The 19,833-nt window shown below is 35.3% G+C and overlaps 2 protein-coding genes across 7 annotated transcripts in view; one reads left to right on the top strand and one right to left on the bottom strand.

Moving 5' to 3' along the window:
* LOC123535584 (Bardet-Biedl syndrome 2 protein homolog) overlaps positions 1-3,262 on the bottom strand; it is a 33,408-nt gene extending 30,146 nt beyond the window's left edge. The window contains exon 1 of one of the 2 annotated variants that reach the window (XM_053528529.1): positions 3,188-3,262. The gene's annotated coding sequence lies outside the window, so the exon portion shown is untranslated. Of the gene's footprint in view, positions 1-3,014; positions 3,069-3,187 lie in introns of those variants that run through there. The other variant, XM_053528528.1, reaches the window with a different exon arrangement.
* Positions 3,263-3,264: 2 nt separating this feature from the next.
* Positions 3,265-19,833, top strand: part of LOC123535585 (uncharacterized protein KIAA2013 homolog) — a 52,975-nt gene continuing 36,406 nt past the window's right edge. Inside the window, exons 1-4 of one of the 5 annotated variants that reach the window (XM_053528534.1) lie at positions 3,265-3,420; positions 14,516-14,616; positions 16,302-16,418; positions 16,828-16,965. In XM_053528534.1, coding sequence (XP_053384509.1) covers positions 3,296-3,420; positions 14,516-14,616; positions 16,302-16,418; positions 16,828-16,965 — 481 coding nt within the window. In that variant the 5' untranslated portion in view covers positions 3,265-3,295. Of the gene's footprint in view, positions 3,421-8,308; positions 8,728-14,515; positions 14,617-16,298; positions 16,419-16,827; positions 16,966-19,833 lie in introns of those variants that run through there. The other 4 variants (XM_053528533.1, XM_053528531.1, XM_053528530.1 and 1 more) reach the window with 4 other exon arrangements.

Raw genomic sequence — 19,833 nt, 5'->3', positions numbered from 1 at the left:
TGTGGCCATTATTTAACACATGGGTACTGCCGGCTTTCTGGTTCGGGTTATCTAATGATCTGGGTTGTCCAGCAGCAATGGTGCATGTCCAAAGAAGTATACAAAACATCTGTGAACAGGCATGTTCTAATCTCTGGCCTGGCCTGGCCCGATGAGCCTAATTTTCTACTGGGCCGGGCCAGGCCAGGCCATAGATTACAATTTCGTAAAAGGTGAAAGTGATTTCTATAGCATCTTTAAAATCTGACTTTTGGAACTTATTGAGGAATAAGTTTGGATATGTCAGACATTATATAAATACATTCTGAATTCCAAATTATACACCTGGGAATAAGTCTGTAGCTAACATAACTATTATGTCTAATTTAAAGGTGATGCCTGATTAATTGTTATGACTATTATCAGGGGATCTCCACCTCAATTGACTCTTGACTGGTGGTTTGGTTTTCCCCCAATTGAATAACCTAACTAATCATTATTATTTTGTCTATTGAGGATTATATTTAGTATTGTCCGAAATTATTGAAGTAGCACTCAAGAATATTCCGTATGCTTCCGTAAAAAAATTCGGTGCCCAAACATAAATAAAAATATAAATATTGAAAACCAAATAAAACATAAACATTTCTTTATCGCCAGGTCGTACATGCAGATATAGTTGTGCTAACAAAACGTTCAGCTACCAAACTCGGGACAGTAAGTTCGAAACACCTGTTTGACCATTTTCATTATCATTTTTTTTTTTTAAATTTCATTTGTAAACTTAGAATGCAGGAAAATTGTCACTTATCGTGATTTATTGTTCATTTATTGAAAGAAATACACAAGTATTTGACATTCTTCTACATACAAGTTACTACCATAAAATGTTGTAAGAATAAAAATAGTACCAATAAAATGACATTATACTGTAGGGCTGGGTACCGCCTTGAAAAAAATACCACGGTATACCACGGTTTTTTCCTAATTACCGCGGTACATACCACGGTATACCACCATATTTATCGTAAGACTTACAGCTATGGTAGTAGTCATAAAAATATTGAAAAACTCTCAGAAATACTTAATTTATTATGAGCAACAAAGAAGACTAGTTACTTGACTAGAATTAAAGAAAAAAATACACTGGAATATTAACTTGACTAATGACTAGTTAGATTAATGACCCTTAGTATTTTTTACTAGCGTGTATTCGTCGGAAGACGCCATATTGTCTCTAGGGAAGCACTGGGACACATGTATATAGGCGGCGCTTGTTTGAAGTTCGATTCGTGCAGCCGTTTGATAAACCAGTAACGTTTATGAAGGCTTCATCAGATCGTTTCGAAACAAAAAATAATAAATTTCGACAACATTTTCCATACTATTTATTTCTTTTTTAATACGTGCAAATACATACTGGGATATTTTAAACTATCATCATGTAAACAAGAAGTCGGGACTCGCCGAATTTACCAGACTCAAAGTAAAAACAAGTGCGCCCATGACGTCATCCATCTATACGGAATAATCTGGAGGTTTTCGAAGGTTTTGATTGGGGATCAGAGAAATAAATCGGAAAATCATGCATGGTGTCAATTGCTGTTACGGAAGGCCACATAGACAATGTAAATTAAAAATAAACAAAAGTAGGGATAATGTTGATAAAATACCGGTATTCCCCGATGGTACCGCGGTATCGTACCACGGGAAGATGGTACCACGGTTACCGGTATACCGTTAATACCGCGCACCTCTATTATACTGATTTAATGAAAACAATCTAAATTGAAATCGAACCCACGGTAACACTGTGCCATTGGTAAACTATGCATGTTATTTTGGTCAATTTAGATATTTTCAGGTTTCAAATATGGTGTAAAATAAAGAAAACGCCCGAAAATATTGGCGAAGATTAATGAGTGGCACCTGTCAATACTAACGGACAACAACTTTCAATTTCTAAAATAATGCTATCTCCATTCTAGGATCTGGGATAGTATGGTGCGTGGAAGCGATAAATAAAAATTAATAAATGTAGTTTAGGTTATACACATATTGAATATTTTTGTAAGACTGTTTTTATATTGATCTAAGTATGTGGTAAAAAAATCCTACAAAATTTTGTGAAACAGGCTCAAGAGCATCTTTTAGCATTAAATATATCACTTAGAAATAACATAAACACCATGCAACATTATTTTTTCGTGCAAGAAAAATGTCAATAATCTAAAATGCCAACACCCTGACAATGCGTTAGAGGTCCCACAAGAATATTATTTTTATAACTCTTCCATAAATTGAACATTAGCTTAACTAAGCCAAACACACATTAAAAGTTCAACTGAAGTAGTGACACAACCTGTAATTACAATTCCTAAAAAGATGCATTCACTGCATGCAAATATTCAGTTATATTGCAGCAGGTAAACTTATCAATGAATTAGCCATTAGTTTTTAAACCAAGTGTTAAAGTTGACTTAAATAATTTGATCACAGAAAAAATGGGTAGTTATCATTTAGTTACACCATTTTCTTCAGTGCAAATCTGTATTTCAAATAAGATAAATGATGGCTAATTAATGATTCTCCAGAGGACTGGTTTCTCATTTTGTTTGACCTGCAGCAAGTAAACAATACAGGTTAATATTGCCTGCTACTGTAATTGTTTATTTAGATTTCATGCCATTCATTTCTCTATGTTCAATAAAATCTGGCCTGGCCTGGCCCAGCCCAGTCGAAAATTGGGCTCATCGGGCCAGGCCAGAGATTAGAACATGCCCTGTGAACATTATGTCATTGAACTGTTCAAATGAAGCTACATCTATCTATTAAAAGTCTTGGCAGGAACTGTCTTGGGTGGGTGGGGGGGGGGGGAAACGTCTGGACACCCATCTATCCAGGTGTCTGTGGTAAAGTTCTACGTATATGCATAATGGACAATAATGTAGGATAACTGACAAAAGACGCCATATGGCCTCAACAAACGCTGTCAATTAGATGGCAACAAAAGCGCAACTACTTCGTTTCCTTACATTTTTATTGAACTATTTCGTCGGCAATCAAAACAATTTTACCGGAAGTAATTTAGAAGAGAATGAATTTCCATGAATGATTTGGTCATTTTTATATCAAAAATGAAAGCTTATTTATCTTAATAATTCAAATTCTCCAAAAATAATTAATCAGCAGCAAAGGTCCAAAATACCTATAAACGGGTTATGTTTCATCTAATATTATCCTTCTTCTAAATTACCCAAAACTGTGCAGCAGTTACATAGCCAGCATGGCCACTTCCGGGAAGTGACAACTGGAAATGTCAATTAGAAAGTTTTTAATAAATATCATTAGATGTATTATATGTATGCCGCACCGAATTACAAAAATGTGGTGGAAAACTAACTTAGTAAATTCAGTTAATAGACTCAACGCTTTAAGCCGGTACAGTCATATGATTCGTAATTTAGTTAAGTTGAGTAGTAGTCGGTTAATTTTGCTGGACAAGTGAGAGGTTATTTTAGTTCTTCAAATTTTATTGACAGCTGTTAAAAATGGAAAAAGGAATCAAAAACAAGTCTTATAATGTTCTTTTGTTCTAAACTTACTGGTAATTTTTAAATCTGCCAAGGTCTTACAGTTAACACTTGCATCTATTTATGATGGCGAAGGCTATCCACATGAAATTCGTGCTGATTAAAATAGTTATTCGCAGGACATTCTTGCTTTTTATGTGCAACATGATCATGTCTTGTAAGCCATGCTGTTTAATTTTGTTAACCGTACGACTAAACATGATACATATTTAAAATTTAGTTAATCTTTTCTGAAGATTTCCTCGGTTATCAGATCCACACAGTACCAATTATTTGACAATTTCTAGCATGACCATTAGGTATTGATGTTCCATTGATCGAAAATGTCTAATGTTGAAGACAATCGATTATAGATGGAATATGGTTTTTGGTAATTGATTGTTGCGAGAATGAATGTTTTTTTACCAGGCAGAGCTCACATAGTCTTTTATATTGTTTTTTCTCTTTTTGTGACTTACTCTTTTGGTAAAACAAGTTTCTCAAACTGGTGATGGATCATCGACGGATGAATTATACACATACTTCTATTATAATAGGAATATCATATGATATATATGAATATCACAGTGTACGAAATTCAGATTTGAATCCAATAGCCCGTTCGGGCTACCAGATTAAAAAATTTCCAAGCCCGACACCAATTTCACTAGCCCGAACTTAAACACCTTAAAATACATAATTTTTGCACCATATAACATTTTGTTTTACAGACATCTCTATGCATGTTTGAAGTAATAAAAAAGACATACAGCCAGTACATGTTTGCCATGTTTTTGAAAAATTTTAACTCGAAATACTCCAGTCCAGGCTCCGTGTTCACAAAACATTTTCAGTCTCAGCTGAGTTTGATAATGAAACTCTATTTGTCATTTATATCTAAATAGCATGTTTAAAACTAAATTTTAAGTTCATAACTATTTTTAAATGACTTTTCAGTATTGATGGTCAGTTTCAGTTGGAATTAAGTCTTGAAGTTTTAGTAAAATTGATACTAAAATTTCAAGCTCAAACTCAGCTGAGACCGAAAAATGCTTTGTGAACACGGGGCCTGATCAGCATCGTCAGAGTCCAAAAGCATCGGACATGACACTCCTTGCCAAAACGAAATCTAAACTGTTATGCCCGATTTTTTAGGACCCGCACTCGCCAATTACTGCAACTCGGACTGTTGACAATTTTTAAGATGTAATACCGAGTGCTGAATACACATTACACACACGCCGATAGCATAATTTAAGCTCCACCTACTGCAGGTACTTGTGAGATTTTCGCGAGAAGTGTGAAAGCTAATCAAATTATCCGTTATGCTAGAGATGATTGTATTCAACCAATTAGCGCTGCGGTTACGTCTTTGACACTGTGTTTGATTGTCAACACGTAAGAGTGCAAAAACCAATAATTCCATAAGCGTTTCTCAGTCTGGAAAATCATGATGCAGTACTCGTTTAATTAGCATGGTTTTTTTTAAACAAATGAGAAAAATTCGGTAGCCCAGTCGGGCTTGTACCTGTGGAAAATCGGTAGCCCGAGCTGAAATTTGGTAGCCACGGGCTGTCGGACTACCGTGAATTTCGAACACTGATATCAATCATTTTGTATAAATGCAAATATGGTATCGATCATTCCGATCAATAAACACCCCTTGTATGCAGGCACATAAGTTTCCTTTGCATTGATTCTTTTCATTTATTTGTTCTTTGGTTATTGTGTTGATTAATAAATTCAAGTAATTAAAATGATATGTATTTAAATATTATCATTTGTAGCGGTTTGTTTTAATATGCAATTACTGTCAATTGATAACCTTAAACTACGAAAATTATGTTAATTGTCGTTTTAGCTACAATATATTAGAAATGCTATGGAAACACCCATGGCACAGATAGGGAGACTAATCGGTATGACATCATGCGTATAAAAAAAATCGGCTTGGTTACGAAAAACACGGATCATATAGATGACAAATTTTTTTTCTGAGAAGAAAGTTTTCAGTTATAACTTTTGACAGTTTTGTCTATCGGGAATGATCATAGTAAAATTTGTTAAAAATTCATTGGTAACAAGTTTGATTTTTAGCTATTCTACATTGAACTATTGCGCTCACCCCAGCATCCACTTTAGCACCCATCGTGGTTAAAGACCAATTTATTTGAAACTTACTGTACTTGCTGATTAAGGCAAATTATACAATGTTTATTAGTGTGACAAGATGTGTAAGTCAACCTGTTATATTTCCAGAAATCCACGAAAAATAAAGGAAATAAAAATAATTGCTTGTACTACTTGTCCCTTATGTCATGTCAGATGAATGCAAAAACAGTTTATTAAGTGTGAAACTTTATTTTTTGACTTTGATGCTAATCCACAAGGCACATTACTGTGCAGCAGGTCTTAAAATATTTTTGTCATGCTTGCATGTTGCAGTAATTACGTAATCTTTCTTTGATTTTTGTAATTCAGGTAAGAGACTATGAATTGTGATTGTAAGTTTAGAGTTGACACAGTTTATTTGAAAATTCTACAGCCATTTTGAATGTTGACAGTTTAGTTCAAAATTCTACAGCCATTTTGAATGTTGACGCAGTTTTATGACGGCGGCACCCCGATGAACGTCGTTATGGCGTCCCTCTGAATGTCACCCCGCTGAACGTCGCCCAGCCAAACATCGTCTTTTCACCTTCCAAATTTACATGATTGGATTAAGCAAATTGGAGCGAAAAGGTGGACATTTCACGGGGCAACGTTCGGTGGGACAGCATTTGACGGGGGGTGGGGGGGTTGTTTGTCGGGTCGATGTTCAGTGAAGCGACATTCGGCGGGGCAACGTTTGTCAGGGTGCCAAAAAAAAGTTCAGCGGGGCAACATTTGGCAGGGAGCCAAAACAAAATAACAAATTGGCATAAATCAGCCACCATACAGTTCAGTTAAAAATTCTACAGCCATTTCAAATTTTGACACAGTTTATTTGAAAATTCTACAGCCATTTTGAATGTTGACACAGTTTATTTGAAAATTCTACAGCCATTTTGAATGTTGACACAGTTTATTTGAAAATTATACAGCCATTTCGAATGTTGACACTGTTTAGTTCAAAATTCTACAGCCAGTTTGAATGTTGACACAGTTTATTTGAAAATTCTACAGCCATTTTTAATGTTGACACAGTTTAGTTAAAAGTTCTTCAGTCATGTTGAATGTTGACACAGTTTATTTTACTATTCTACATTAACAGCATATTGAATGTTGACACAATTTAGTTAAAAAATCTACAGTTATTTTGAATGTTGACGCATTTTATTTCGAAATTCTACAGTCATTTTGAATGTTGACACAATTTATTTCAAAATTCTACTTACTGTACTGTCACGTTGAATGTTGACACAGTTTTTTTCAAAATTCTACTGTCATTTTGAATGTTTACATAGTTATGTCTCCCCCAGGAGACATATTGTTTTTGCCCTGTCCGTCCGTCCGTCGGTCCGTCCGTACGTCACACTTCGTTTCGAACAATAACTGGAGAACCATTTGACCTAGAACCTTCAAACTTCATAGGGTTGTAGGGCTGCTGTAGTAGACGACCCCTATTGTTTTTGGGGTCACTCCATCAAAGTTCAAGGTCACAGGGGCCTGAACATTGAAAACCATTTCCGATCAATAACTAGAGAACCACTTGACCCAGAATGTTGAAACTTCATAGGATGATTGGCCATGAAGAGTAGATGACCCCTATTGATTTTGGGGTCACTCCCTCAAAGGTCAAGGTCACAGGGGCCTGAACATTGAAAACCATTTCCGATCAATAACTAGAGAACCACTTGACCCAGAATGTTGAAACTTCATGGGATGATTGGTCATGAAGAGTAGATGACCCCTATTGATTTTGGGGTCACTCCATCAAAGGTCAAGGTCACAGGGGCCTGAACATGGAAAACCATTTCCGATCAATAACTAGAGAACCACTTGACCCAGAATGTTGAAACTTCATGGGATGATTGTACATGCAAAGTAGATGACCCCTATTGATTTTGGGGTCACTCCATTAAAGGTCAAGGTCACAGGGGCCTGAACATTGAAAACCATTTCCGGTCAGTAACTTGAGAACCACTTGACCCAGAATGTTGAAACTTCATAGGATGATTGCTCATGCAGATTAGATGACCCCTAACAATTTTGGGGTCACTCTGTGAAAGGTCAAGGTCACAGGGGCCTGAACATTGAAAACCATTTCCTGTCAGTAACTTGAGAACCACTTGACCCAGAATGATGAAACTTCATAGGATGATTGTTCATGCAGAGTAGATGACCCCTAACGATTTTAGGGTGACTCTGTTAAAGGTCAAGGCCACAGGGGCCTGAACATGGAAAACCATTTCCAATCAATAACTTGAGAACCTCTCGACCCAGAATGTTGAAACTTCATAGGATGATTGTTCATGCAGAGTAAATGACCCCTATTGTTTTTGGGGTCACTCCGTTAAAGGTCAAGGTCACAGAGGCCTGAACATTGATAACCAGTTCCGATCAATAACTTGAGAACCACTTGACCCAGAATGTTGAAACTTCATAGGATGATTGAACATGCAGAGTAGATGACCCCTATTGTTTTTGGGGTCAGTCTATTAAAGGTCAAGGTCACAGTGGCCTGTTCATGCAAAATCATTTTTTGGAAATAACTCGGGAACCACTTGACCTACAATGTTGAAACTTAATAGGATGATTGGACATGCAGAGTAGATGACCCCTACTTATTTTGAGGTCACTTGATTAAAGGTCAAGGTCACAGGAGCCTGAACAGTGACTTGAGAACCACTAGGCCAAGAGTGTTGAAATTTAGCGGGATGACTGGACATGCCAAGTAGATGATCCCTATTGCAGCCAACCATCAGTGTCTCTTTGACTTTCGCTCCTGACCCCTATTAACTTCTTGCCTATAGGACTTTGCATTGGGGGAGACATGCGCTTTTTTACAAAAGCATTTTCTAGTTTATTTCAAATTCTACTTACTGTCATGTTGAATGTTGACGCAGTTTATTTCAAAATTCTACTGTCATTTTGAATCTCAAAACAGTTCATGGCCATATTGTATATGTGGAGCAGAGGATGTGATTGACATTCGAAAAAAAGAAGATGATGATGAAATTGAAGAAAGAAAACGGTATTAAGACATTTGATGATTGAAGTTCATCAAAGTGGGAGATCAACCATCAGTTTTGCTTGTCCTACTTTTTGTTGGGAAAAAATGCAAATTTTATTTTGGGGATACATGTAGTTCTAGTTTTAAACAACAAAGTGAACATCGGCTAGGTCCCCACCATGAAGGTTCCCTGTATGAAATAGAAATAAAAAGGATTAGAAATATAGAGTTTATTTTGCTTGATATCAACTTTCAAATTGCAATTGTAAAAGTTTAGAATACATTTATCTTGACAAAAAAAGCTATGGAAGAAAGCCATCACTAGTTTGCAAATGAGTAGGGGGCATGGTTTGTAGATAATAGTGTTGTCTTCATTAAAGACTATTGTATGTGATTATCAGTGCACTGTACTTACCATATGTAAGTAGATTGCATTTATCTTCCACAAAGGGAATCTACCCAGGAAAGCATTAGATGCCAGAAAATAATTACAGCAACAATATGGCGAAATTATCTGGAACTGCGAGTTGTGCACTACCCATACACCTAAAATTTCAGATTAAATACATTTTTAGCTCATCTGATTTTTTGAAAAAAAATGATGAGTTATTGTCATCACTTGAGCGGTTGTCGGCGTCGGCGTCGGCGTCTGCGTCGGCGTTGCCTGGTTAAGTTTTATGTTTAGGTCAGCTTTTCTCCTAAACTATCAAAGCTATTGCTTTGAAACTTGGAATACTTGTTCACCATCATAAGCTGACCCTGTATAGCAAGAAACATAACTCCATCTTGCTTTTTGCAAGATTTATGGCCCCTTTTGTACTTAGAAAATATCAGATTTCTTGGTTAAGTTTTATGTTTAGGTCAACTTTTCTCCTAAACTATCAAAGCTATTGCTTTGAAACTTGGAATACTTGTTCACCATCATAAGCAGACCCTGTACATCAAGAAACATAACTCCATCTTGCTTTTTGCAAGATTTATTGCCCCTTTTGGACTTAGAAAATCAGTTTTCTTGGTTAAGTTTTATGTTTAGGTCAGCTTTTATCCTAAACTATCAAAGCTATTGCTTTAAAACTTGCAACACTTGTTCACCATCATAAGTTGACCCTGTATAGCAAGAAACATAACTCCGTCCTGCTTTTTGCAAGATTTATGGCCCCTTTTGGACTTAGAAAATATCAGATTTCTTGGTTAAGTTTTATGTTTAGGTCAACTTTTTCTCTTAAAGTATCAAAGCTATTGCTTTGAAACTTGCAACACTTGTTCACCATCATAAGCTGACCCTGTACAGCAAGCAGCATAACTCCATCCTGCTTTTTGCAATAATTATTGCCCCTTTTGGACTTAGAAAATCATTTTCTTGGTTGAGTATTATGTTTAAGTCAACTTTTCTCATAAACTATCAAACCTATTGCTTTAAAACTTGCAACAGTTTTTCACCATCATAAGTGGACACTGTACATCAAGAAACATAACTCTATCCTGCTTTTTGCAAGAATGATGGCCCTTTTTAGACTTAGAAAATCATGGGTAGGACAATATTTCTATTACACAAAAAAAATCAGATGAGCGTCAGCACCCGCAAGGCGGTGCTCTTGTTGTTAATGCTATAATGGTCAAGACTTTCATTTTTTGTACAGAAAACTTAACTTCGGCTGTGTGGAAAAGGTATGGTTGTAGTATTGGCTTTTTGTATATGCAAGCAAATTTTTTCAATCCTTCCATGACTCTGTTTTGCATTTTTACAAAGTTATACCCTTTCTCTTCTTAGCAATTTTTTGTAGGGGTGGGGGTGTTCTGTTATCTTGTCAAGCATCAAAAGGGAGGAAAGTTCTAAAACACAAAACTGTTGTCCCATTTGTGTTTGTTTATGTTTTCATTATTTTAACTTTCTTTAGAGAAAAGGCTTTTGAACAGTTGTGCTTTGTTGTCCTCTGACAGCTCTTGTTTTATTATTGCAAATTATCTGTTGTTTGGCTCAATTCTTAGAAAATGTTAGTGGCAAACACTGCGTAAATATTACTGGAGAACTGAAAGTGGGACTTGATAAAAATTTTCTCACAATAACAATTGATGAAGCAGAAATCATGGCTTCATTAATTTTGTCATATTGTCAAATCATTTAACTAAGCATGCATGAAATTTGTTTCAGCTTAAATATAGTCATTTTACTGGGACATGAAAATATGGATTTCAAATTTTAGAGATGAAATAATGGTCCTTTTTCTGTATATTGGAATTTAATTTTTTTGATTTGAAACAACCTTGAAATCTGTGAAAATGTTCTCCATTTAAAATTTAAAGCTATATTACAAAATCTTTTAACTTTTAACCATACATATATATATTGTGAAAGTCATTTGCCTGACTTTCGATATTGCTGTTCAAATTCTGTTCAAATTCTATTTTATTTCATAACTATTTTCCCTTTTTGTTTACTGTAAGATCCACCTTATCTGTAACAGGGCTTTTGAGGAATTGCGACTTTGCAAGGTCCAGATATAAACTGTACATCACTTAAAATGTCTCTGAGGGTGGGTTATCTTTCTGAATTAGTTTAAATATCTTTAATAATTACAATTTTTTAAAAAAATGTATTTTTTTTTCCCATTGTGAAAATCGGGCAGAATCACAATTTTAGATAAAATCAAGTTTCACAAAAGTTTCGCCTAAAACATACTTTTATGCTAATGTCTGAAAGTTTTATAACAATCCACTAAAAAATAAACATGAATTTAAACAAAAGATTGGTTCAAAAATAGTTTAAATTTACAGTGGAAAATATCCAATCAAAATTGTTTTTTAAGAGATAACTGAAAAATGATTTAAAATTTAAGCAAGGTCTTTTGAAATTTTAAAAGTTTACGACCACCCTCGGAGTTCTTTAAGATGATCATGTTTAATGTCATTAGTATATGTAAACAGACATCAGGTGAAAACTTCATGGAACAAACAGTAGGTAGTCTGTACATATTACAACAGTTTGTTATATATAGCTTTGATCAATTTCAGGTCAAGAAAGATTATTCTGGGGCTTTTTGTTTTGCTGGTGTTCCTCTATTGTAAAAGTTTAGAATACATTTATCTTGACAAAAAAAGCTATGGAAGAAAGCCATCACTAGTTTGCAAATGAGTAGGGGGCATGGTTTGTAGATAATAGTGTTGTCTTCATTAAAGACTATTGTATGTGATTATCAGTGCACTGTACTTACCATATATGTAAGTAGATTGCATTTATCTTCCACAAAGGGAATCTACCCAGGAAAGCATTAGATGCCAGAAAATAATTACAGCAACAATATGGCGAAATTATCTGGAACTGCGAGTTGTGCACTACCCATACACCTAAAATTTCAGATTAAATACATTTTTAGCTCATCTGATTTTTTGAAAAAAAATGATGAGTTATTGTCATCACTTGAGCGGTTGTCGGCGTCGGCGTCGGCGTCTGCGTCGGCGTTGCCTGGTTAAGTTTTATGTTTAGGTCAGCTTTTCTCCTAAACTATCAAAGCTATTGCTTTGAAACTTGGAATACTTGTTCACCATCATAAGCTGACCCTGTATAGCAAGAAACATAACTCCATCTTGCTTTTTGCAAGATTTATGGCCCCTTTTGTACTTAGAAAATATCAGATTTCTTGGTTAAGTTTTATGTTTAGGTCAACTTTTCTCCTAAACTATCAAAGCTATTGCTTTGAAACTTGGAATACTTGTTCACCATCATAAGCAGACCCTGTACATCAAGAAACATAATTCCATCTTGCTTTTTGCAAGATTTATTGCCCCTTTTGGACTTAGAAAATCAGTTTTCTTGGTTAAGTTTTATGTTTAGGTCAGCTTTTATCCTAAACTATCAAAGCTATTGCTTTAAAACTTGCAACACTTGTTCACCATCATAAGTTGACCCTGTATAGCAAGAAACATAACTCCGTCCTGCTTTTTGCAAGATTTATGGCCCCTTTTGGACTTAGAAAATATCAGATTTCTTGGTTAAGTTTTATGTTTAGGTCAACTTTTTCTCTTAAAGTATCAAAGCTATTGCTTTGAAACTTGCAACACTTGTTCACCATCATAAGCTGACCCTGTACAGCAAGCAGCATAACTCCATCCTGCTTTTTGCAATAATTATTGCCCCTTTTGGACTTAGAAAATCATTTTCTTGGTTGAGTATTATGTTTAAGTCAACTTTTCTCATAAACTATCAAACCTATTGCTTTAAAACTTGCAACAGTTTTTCACCATCATAAGTGGACACTGTACATCAAGAAACATAACTCTATCCTGCTTTTTGCAAGAATGATGGCCCTTTTTAGACTTAGAAAATCATGGGTAGGACAATATTTCTATTACACAAAAAAAATCAGATGAGCGTCAGCACCCGCAAGGCGGTGCTCTTGTTGTTAATGCTATAATGGTCAAGACTTTCATTTTTTGTACAGAAAACTTAACTTCGGCTGTGTGGAAAAGGTATGGTTGTAGTATTGGCTTTTTGTATATGCAAGCAAATTTTTTCAATCCTTCCATGACTCTGTTTTGCATTTTTACAAAGTTATACCCTTTCTCTTCTTAGCAATTTTTTGTAGGGGTGGGGTGTTCTGTTATCTTGTCAAGCATCAAAAGGGAGGAAAGTTCTAAAACACAAAACTGTTGTCCCATTTGTGTTTGTTTATGTTTTCATTATTTTAACTTTCTTTAGAGAAAAGGCTTTTGAACAGTTGTGCTTTGTTGTCCTCTGACAGCTCTTGTTTTATTATTGCAAATTATCTGTTGTTTGGCTCAATTCTTAGAAAATGTTAGTGGCAAACACTGCGTAAATATTACTGGAGAACTGAAAGTGGGACTTGATAAAAATTTTCTCACAATAACAATTGATGAAGCAGAAATCATGGCTTCATTAATTTTGTCATATTGTCAAATCATTTAACTAAGCATGCATGAAATTTGTTTCAGCTTAAATATAGTCATTTTACTGGGACATGAAAATATGGATTTCAAATTTTAGAGATGAAATAATGGTCCTTTTTCTGTATATTGGAATTTAATTTTTTTGATTTGAAACAACCTTGAAATCTGTGAAAATGTTCTCCATTTAAAATTTAAAGCTATATTACAAAATCTTTTAACTTTTAACCATACATATATATATTGTGAAAGTCATTTGCCTGACTTTCGATATTGCTGTTCAAATTCTGTTCAAATTCTATTTATTTCATAACTATTTTCCCTTTTTGTTTACTGTAAGATCCACCTTATCTGTAACAGGGCTTTTGAGGAATTGCGACTTTGCAAGGTCCAGATATAAACTGTACATCACTTAAAATGTCTCTGAGGGTGGGTTATCTTTCTGAATTAGTTTAAATATCTTTAATAATTACAATTTTTTAAAAAAATGTATTTTTTTTTCCCATTGTGAAAATCGGGCAGAATCACAATTTTAGATAAAATCAAGTTTCACAAAAGTTTCGCCTAAAACATACTTTTATGCTAATGTCTGAAAGTTTTATAACAATCCACTAAAAAATAAACATGAATTTAAACAAAAGATTGGTTCAAAAATAGTTTAAATTTACAGTGGAAAATATCCAATCAAAATTGTTTTTTAAGAGATAACTGAAAAATGATTTAAAATTTAAGCAAGGTCTTTTGAAATTTTAAAAGTTTACGACCACCCTCGGAGTTCTTTAAGATGATCATGTTTAATGTCATTAGTATATGTAAACAGACATCAGGTGAAAACTTCATGGAACAAACAGTAGGTAGTCTGTACATATTACAACAGTTTGTTATATATAGCTTTGATCAATTTCAGGTCAAGAAAGATTATTCTGGGGCTTTTTGTTTTGCTGGTGTTCCTCTACTATATTGTACCACACTTGTTTGGTGTTGGTTCCAAGAAGAGGACGTCATTAGGTAATTGAGAAATTTATTGAGTAAAGTGAGATTTTAATATGCAGTAAATTTGGATTACAAGTATTTTTATGCCCCCGAAGGGAGGCATATAGTTTTTGAACCGTCTGTCAGTCTGTCGGTCTGTCAGTCTGTCCGCAATTTTCGTGTCCGGTCCATATCTTTGTCATCGATGGATGGATTTTCAAATAACTTGGCATGAATGTGTACCACAGTAAGACGACGTGTCGCGCGAAAGACCCAGGTCCGTAGCTCAAAGGTCAAGGTCACACTTAGACGTTAAAGGTCATTTTTCATGATAGTTGGGCGTGTCCGGTCCATATCTTTGTCATCCATGGATGGATTTTCAAATAACTTGGCATGAATGTGTACCACAGTAAGACGACGTGTCGCGTGCAAGACCCAGGTCCGTAGCTCAAAGGTCAAGGTCACACTTAGACGTTAAAGGTCATTTTTCATGATAGTGCATTCGTGTCCGGTCCATATCTTTGTCATCCATGGATGGATTTTCAAATAACTTGGCATAAATGTGTACCACAGTAAGACGACGTGTCGTGCGCAAGACCCAGGTCCGTAGCTCAAAGGTCAAGGTCACACTTAGACGTTAAAGGTCATATTTCAACATAGTGCATTGATGGGCGTGTCAGGTCCATATCTTTGTCATTCATGCTTGGATTTTAAAAATATTGGGCATGGATGTGTACCACAGTAAGACGACGTGTCGCGCACAAGACCCAGGTCCGTAGGTCAAAGGTCCTAAACTCTAACATTGGCCATAACTATTCATTCAAAGTGCCATCGGGGGCATGTGTCATCCTATGGAGACAGCTCTTGTTCTTCATATACTTCATTTATTGTAATAATTAAACCAAATTACATATAGGCTCTATGTTTTCGTGACAGCAGTCATGATTAGAAAGTATGTTGGACTATGTTTCATTGATCTGTAATCAAAATTGCAAATACTTGTGTCGGTGCATTGTGTTCAATAGTGACTAGCTCTGAATATTTGAAAATATGCTATTAATCTTTTTTTTTTTAGATTTTAACCCAATACTAGTATCCACAGTAGCAAATGTAAAACTAGAAATTATATTGAAAGAAGAAGAAATACTTAGGTTTTTAAATACTTTCATATGAAAGTGGGATGATAAAAATATTATATTAAGAACAATAAAACGTATATTTCGAATAGTGATCTAACCCTGTAATGGGTCTGTTTGCTCCTGAATTAAATAAATAAACGAAATATTGGAAAGTTGAAAATGTCTTCAAACGTTGTTTAATGAATCACTTGCCACTCACCATGGTGGGTTTTGAAACCTTGCTTTAGGTATAGAATTTATGTGAGGAAGACATACAGCTGGCTTATAGAAGGTAAGTGTTACTTCACAGGTGCTTGCTCTAGTCAAAACTCCTTTATTCTGTCTAAACAGCTGATTACATGGCATTGTATTGACATAACTCGGGCCCAGTAGGAGTTTGCCAAATTCAGAGCTCTGAGTAGATCAATTGCCCATCCATGCAAGAAATAATGCATGGCAGGGCACCTAGGGCCTTCCTCTACCACCAAAAGCTGGTAAGTTGCCATATAACCAATAATAGTGTCATGTGATGGTCAACCAAGCAAAGACAAAACAATTAAAAATTTATACACTTACCAGAATTTGTTTTCTGTGTTTCAGTAGGAAGTGTATGCCTGAATGATAAACTGGCTCCCTATCAACATCAGTTAGATTTGCTGGACAATGTTCTCAACTATGTACCAGAGATGCTGAGTCAGAAAAACTACCCTATGTATGTTGGTATGTAGGTTTGTTACTATTAAATTAAATCTGGTTTAGTAAATTAAATATTTGTACTTAAAAACTGGTTCTGGGATGGATCCGGCAGTTTGTTTACGCAAAGGATCAGAGTTTGAATTTCACCATTGGTTGAATTGAACCATAGTCTCTACAGCACCATTGCTCTGAGCACCGAGTACTGAATTGAAGTCCATGTGTTAAACAAAGTCTCAAGAAATATTGTCTGTTCTACAGTTTTTCTTAATTTTTTGTCATATCTTAAGCATAAACAAAAGCTGACACTACACATAGAGGAAATTTATATAAGTTGTTTGCTTAAAATGAAGGAAGATAGTAGATGTGCTTTATTATTATCACAATTAAAGTAAAGACTGGGAAATAAAGTTAAGAGTTATTCTGATTGTTTCAGGGAACGGATACATAGCAGCAGCATTTGACAGCCAGAGTGGATTGTATATTCGACTGAACAGGGCCTTGTCATTACCTGTACCGTACTATCCTATAGTCGGTACAAATATAGAAAATATCCGAAGAGAGGGTATGTCAAGTTAGTAGCAGCAAATTTCTGTCATCTTGAAGATGTTTACATTTCTATAAAGAGTATGCCTTCCAGTTCCAGATATACTCTATACTCATACCAAAGTTTCAAAACTGGCAATGACATCTATAAGATATTTAAAAAAGTCCAGTTATACTTTTGGAGCAGGGCTCCGGAAATTTTGATAACTCAATCGGTCCGAAACCAAAATCCTGACATCGGCGCTACCCCGCCCACCGCATTCCCAATATTACATATTTTGTAAAATGTGATAGGGTAAAGAAATAAGCATGTCATGCATTAAAACTGAGTTACCAGTCACCGCCCGTTAACATACAATGAAGACAGTTATTCAGTGTTATGGGTGATCGTTACTTTGTTTAATTTTCGATGTTTTTCTGAGATAATACGAGGCGTTGACACCAAGTGCGTAACTAGTCTAAAAGCCAACGCACGTGACTTCGATACCATATACACGGCAGATACTTTGTGATGTTTCCTCATTCTTTGACGGAATTCTATAAAATACGATGCGTCAAAGTGAGTTACACGACACATATTCTCTGCTAAACAGCCTCAGTATTTAAAGAATACTCTGCCGCGGACCGAATGTGTATGTTATTTGAACGCTGAGATCGAATTTCCCGCATGTATAGTACCAAAACGTCACGTGGGTTGGCCACGGATATTTCATTTCACTTACGTTGTACTTCAATAAGCAACTACATTTTATAAAGTTATATGTTCTCTTCTGATGTAAACAAAATTTCATTTTGAAACGTTTTTTAAAAGACCGATTTGATAAACAGTGCCACTCCGGTTTTCTTCATCATTCGTGGTTGCCCGTCCATTTTTTTCTTTTTTGTACAGTCGGGTTGCAAAGACGATTTTCTGCATTTGTTTCAACTGGAGCCCCAACAAATGAATCATGTATTTTTTTCAATCAAGTAATTATAAAAATTATTTTTATCGGTTTTCCGTGTGATGTCTCATTAAATCAAAGACCTATAATGTACAATTATAGCTCTTTGATTAAATGCAGCGACCATTTGTTTGTTACCGTGATCAAACATAGCCTTTTGAAATAAACCATCCGTCGGATTCTAAATAAAAGAAGTGGATCCCCGTCGAAATGATTTGGATCCAGTCAGAAACGTTAGGAAACCAGTCAAAAATGTTTAATACACCGCAGTCGGCTGTCTGCAAACATTAAAGGATGTGCCGCGCGAGCACTGATTGCGTCACGCGCTAATTACGGACCGATTATCAAAGTGACAATCAGACCGATTGACACGTTTATTGATTATCTGAAAGTGCGACCAACAATTTCCTACTTGGCAGGTGATCGTGTATTGAGATATCAGACCGAAATTTATACTTTTCTCTATTTTTACGGGACCGATTTTTTTCGTTTTTTCACTTCACGAATCGGTCTGAAAAGTCAAAAATCGGTCCAAAACCAACAAACCGGCAAATTTCCGAAGCCCTGTTTTGGAGTGAATGGAAAAGTCCATCTCAATCTCTACTACTGTTTAATCATGATTTGAAGTTTATGACAAATTTTCACAATTTTATGGTTTTATCAGTCCATGAAATTATATCTCAAAGATCATGTAAAGTTAGTAATATTTCGATTTATCTTTTTCCTGATGTATGTCAATTTGTGTCACTTTTCCTTAAGTGTGTCACTTTAATGCTTGAATTATTGAAAGTAGTTATAGTTCTATATGCATGTACATGTGAACAATGATTTCAAAGTGATTTCCTCCATTGAATTCCTGCAACCCATTTTGTTTCATAACAATCTAGACACCTGCAGGCATGGCTAGTTTTATCAATATGGCTACCGAAGATACCCATGTATAATGCGCAGTTTTTTTGACCCCCAGGACAACCCCCGAATCGTGGGTGCGCATAATACACAGGTATAGACAATTTTCCAATTTCAAAACAAGTTTGTTACCGATGTTCGCCATTTTGGTAAAGGGAAACTACTCCCCGCGCTTACTGTCACCGCTAAAATCTAAGATTGCCGTTACGTTCCGTAAAAGATCGAATGGTTTATTTTTCTTTCAAACAAAATTAATTTCATATAAATTTAAAAGTATTTTGATGAAAGAAATGTTAATAAATCACAAAAATTATGATACTAATTAAAGATCGAGAATTATCTTTAACCGAGATCAAACTGTGAACAATATAATTGGCACGAGGTGACATGTTAATTGACGGTAATTACTGGCTATTTGATCGTGACAAAAAGACTATCACACCTTTTGTTATTGGTTTGAATTGAGAAGCTCATGTCATTTTGAAAGATACCATTCCGAAATATTGAATCAGCTCCTGTTTATTTATTCAAAATAGTTAATTAAAAAGGTAAAACAACAAACAAAACAATATTTTACTGGTTTTATTTTCGAGAAAATAAGAATCGATAGTACTGCGAGACCGATGCTGCTCTCTGCCGCGGAAATAAAATTTATTACCGGTGTCAATGTAAACTCTACTTTCGTTTTCCATCCACCTCAAAATTGACCAAAAATGTTTTTTTTCCAAGGATTTTGGGCCAAAATCTGGGGTGCGCATTATACACGGGTGCGCATTATACATGGGTATCTACGGTATATATTTGAAAACTTTAAAAAAGCTCTGAAACTTCTGGCCCAATTTTCAAATAGTTTCACTGAAATGTCCTTTGGGTGACCCTTTACATTCCCTTCAAGCTTTGATGTATTGTTAAAACATGGTTGCTAGTGGGGGTCGGGATGGGAGGAATAATATTCTCTATATATGGTTATACTGAAAATTAAAAAGAAAATACTCCTCTGAAACTCCAGACTCAGTTTCAGAATAATTTCTTTGAAATGTTGTTGG

This window comes from Mercenaria mercenaria, chromosome 17 (genome assembly GCF_021730395.1).
Source record: "Mercenaria mercenaria strain notata chromosome 17, MADL_Memer_1, whole genome shotgun sequence".
NCBI classification, from domain to species: domain Eukaryota; kingdom Metazoa; phylum Mollusca; class Bivalvia; order Venerida; family Veneridae; genus Mercenaria; species Mercenaria mercenaria.
Note: the sequence above shows the minus strand (reverse complement) of the source record. Positions and strands in the feature narration are given on the sequence as shown.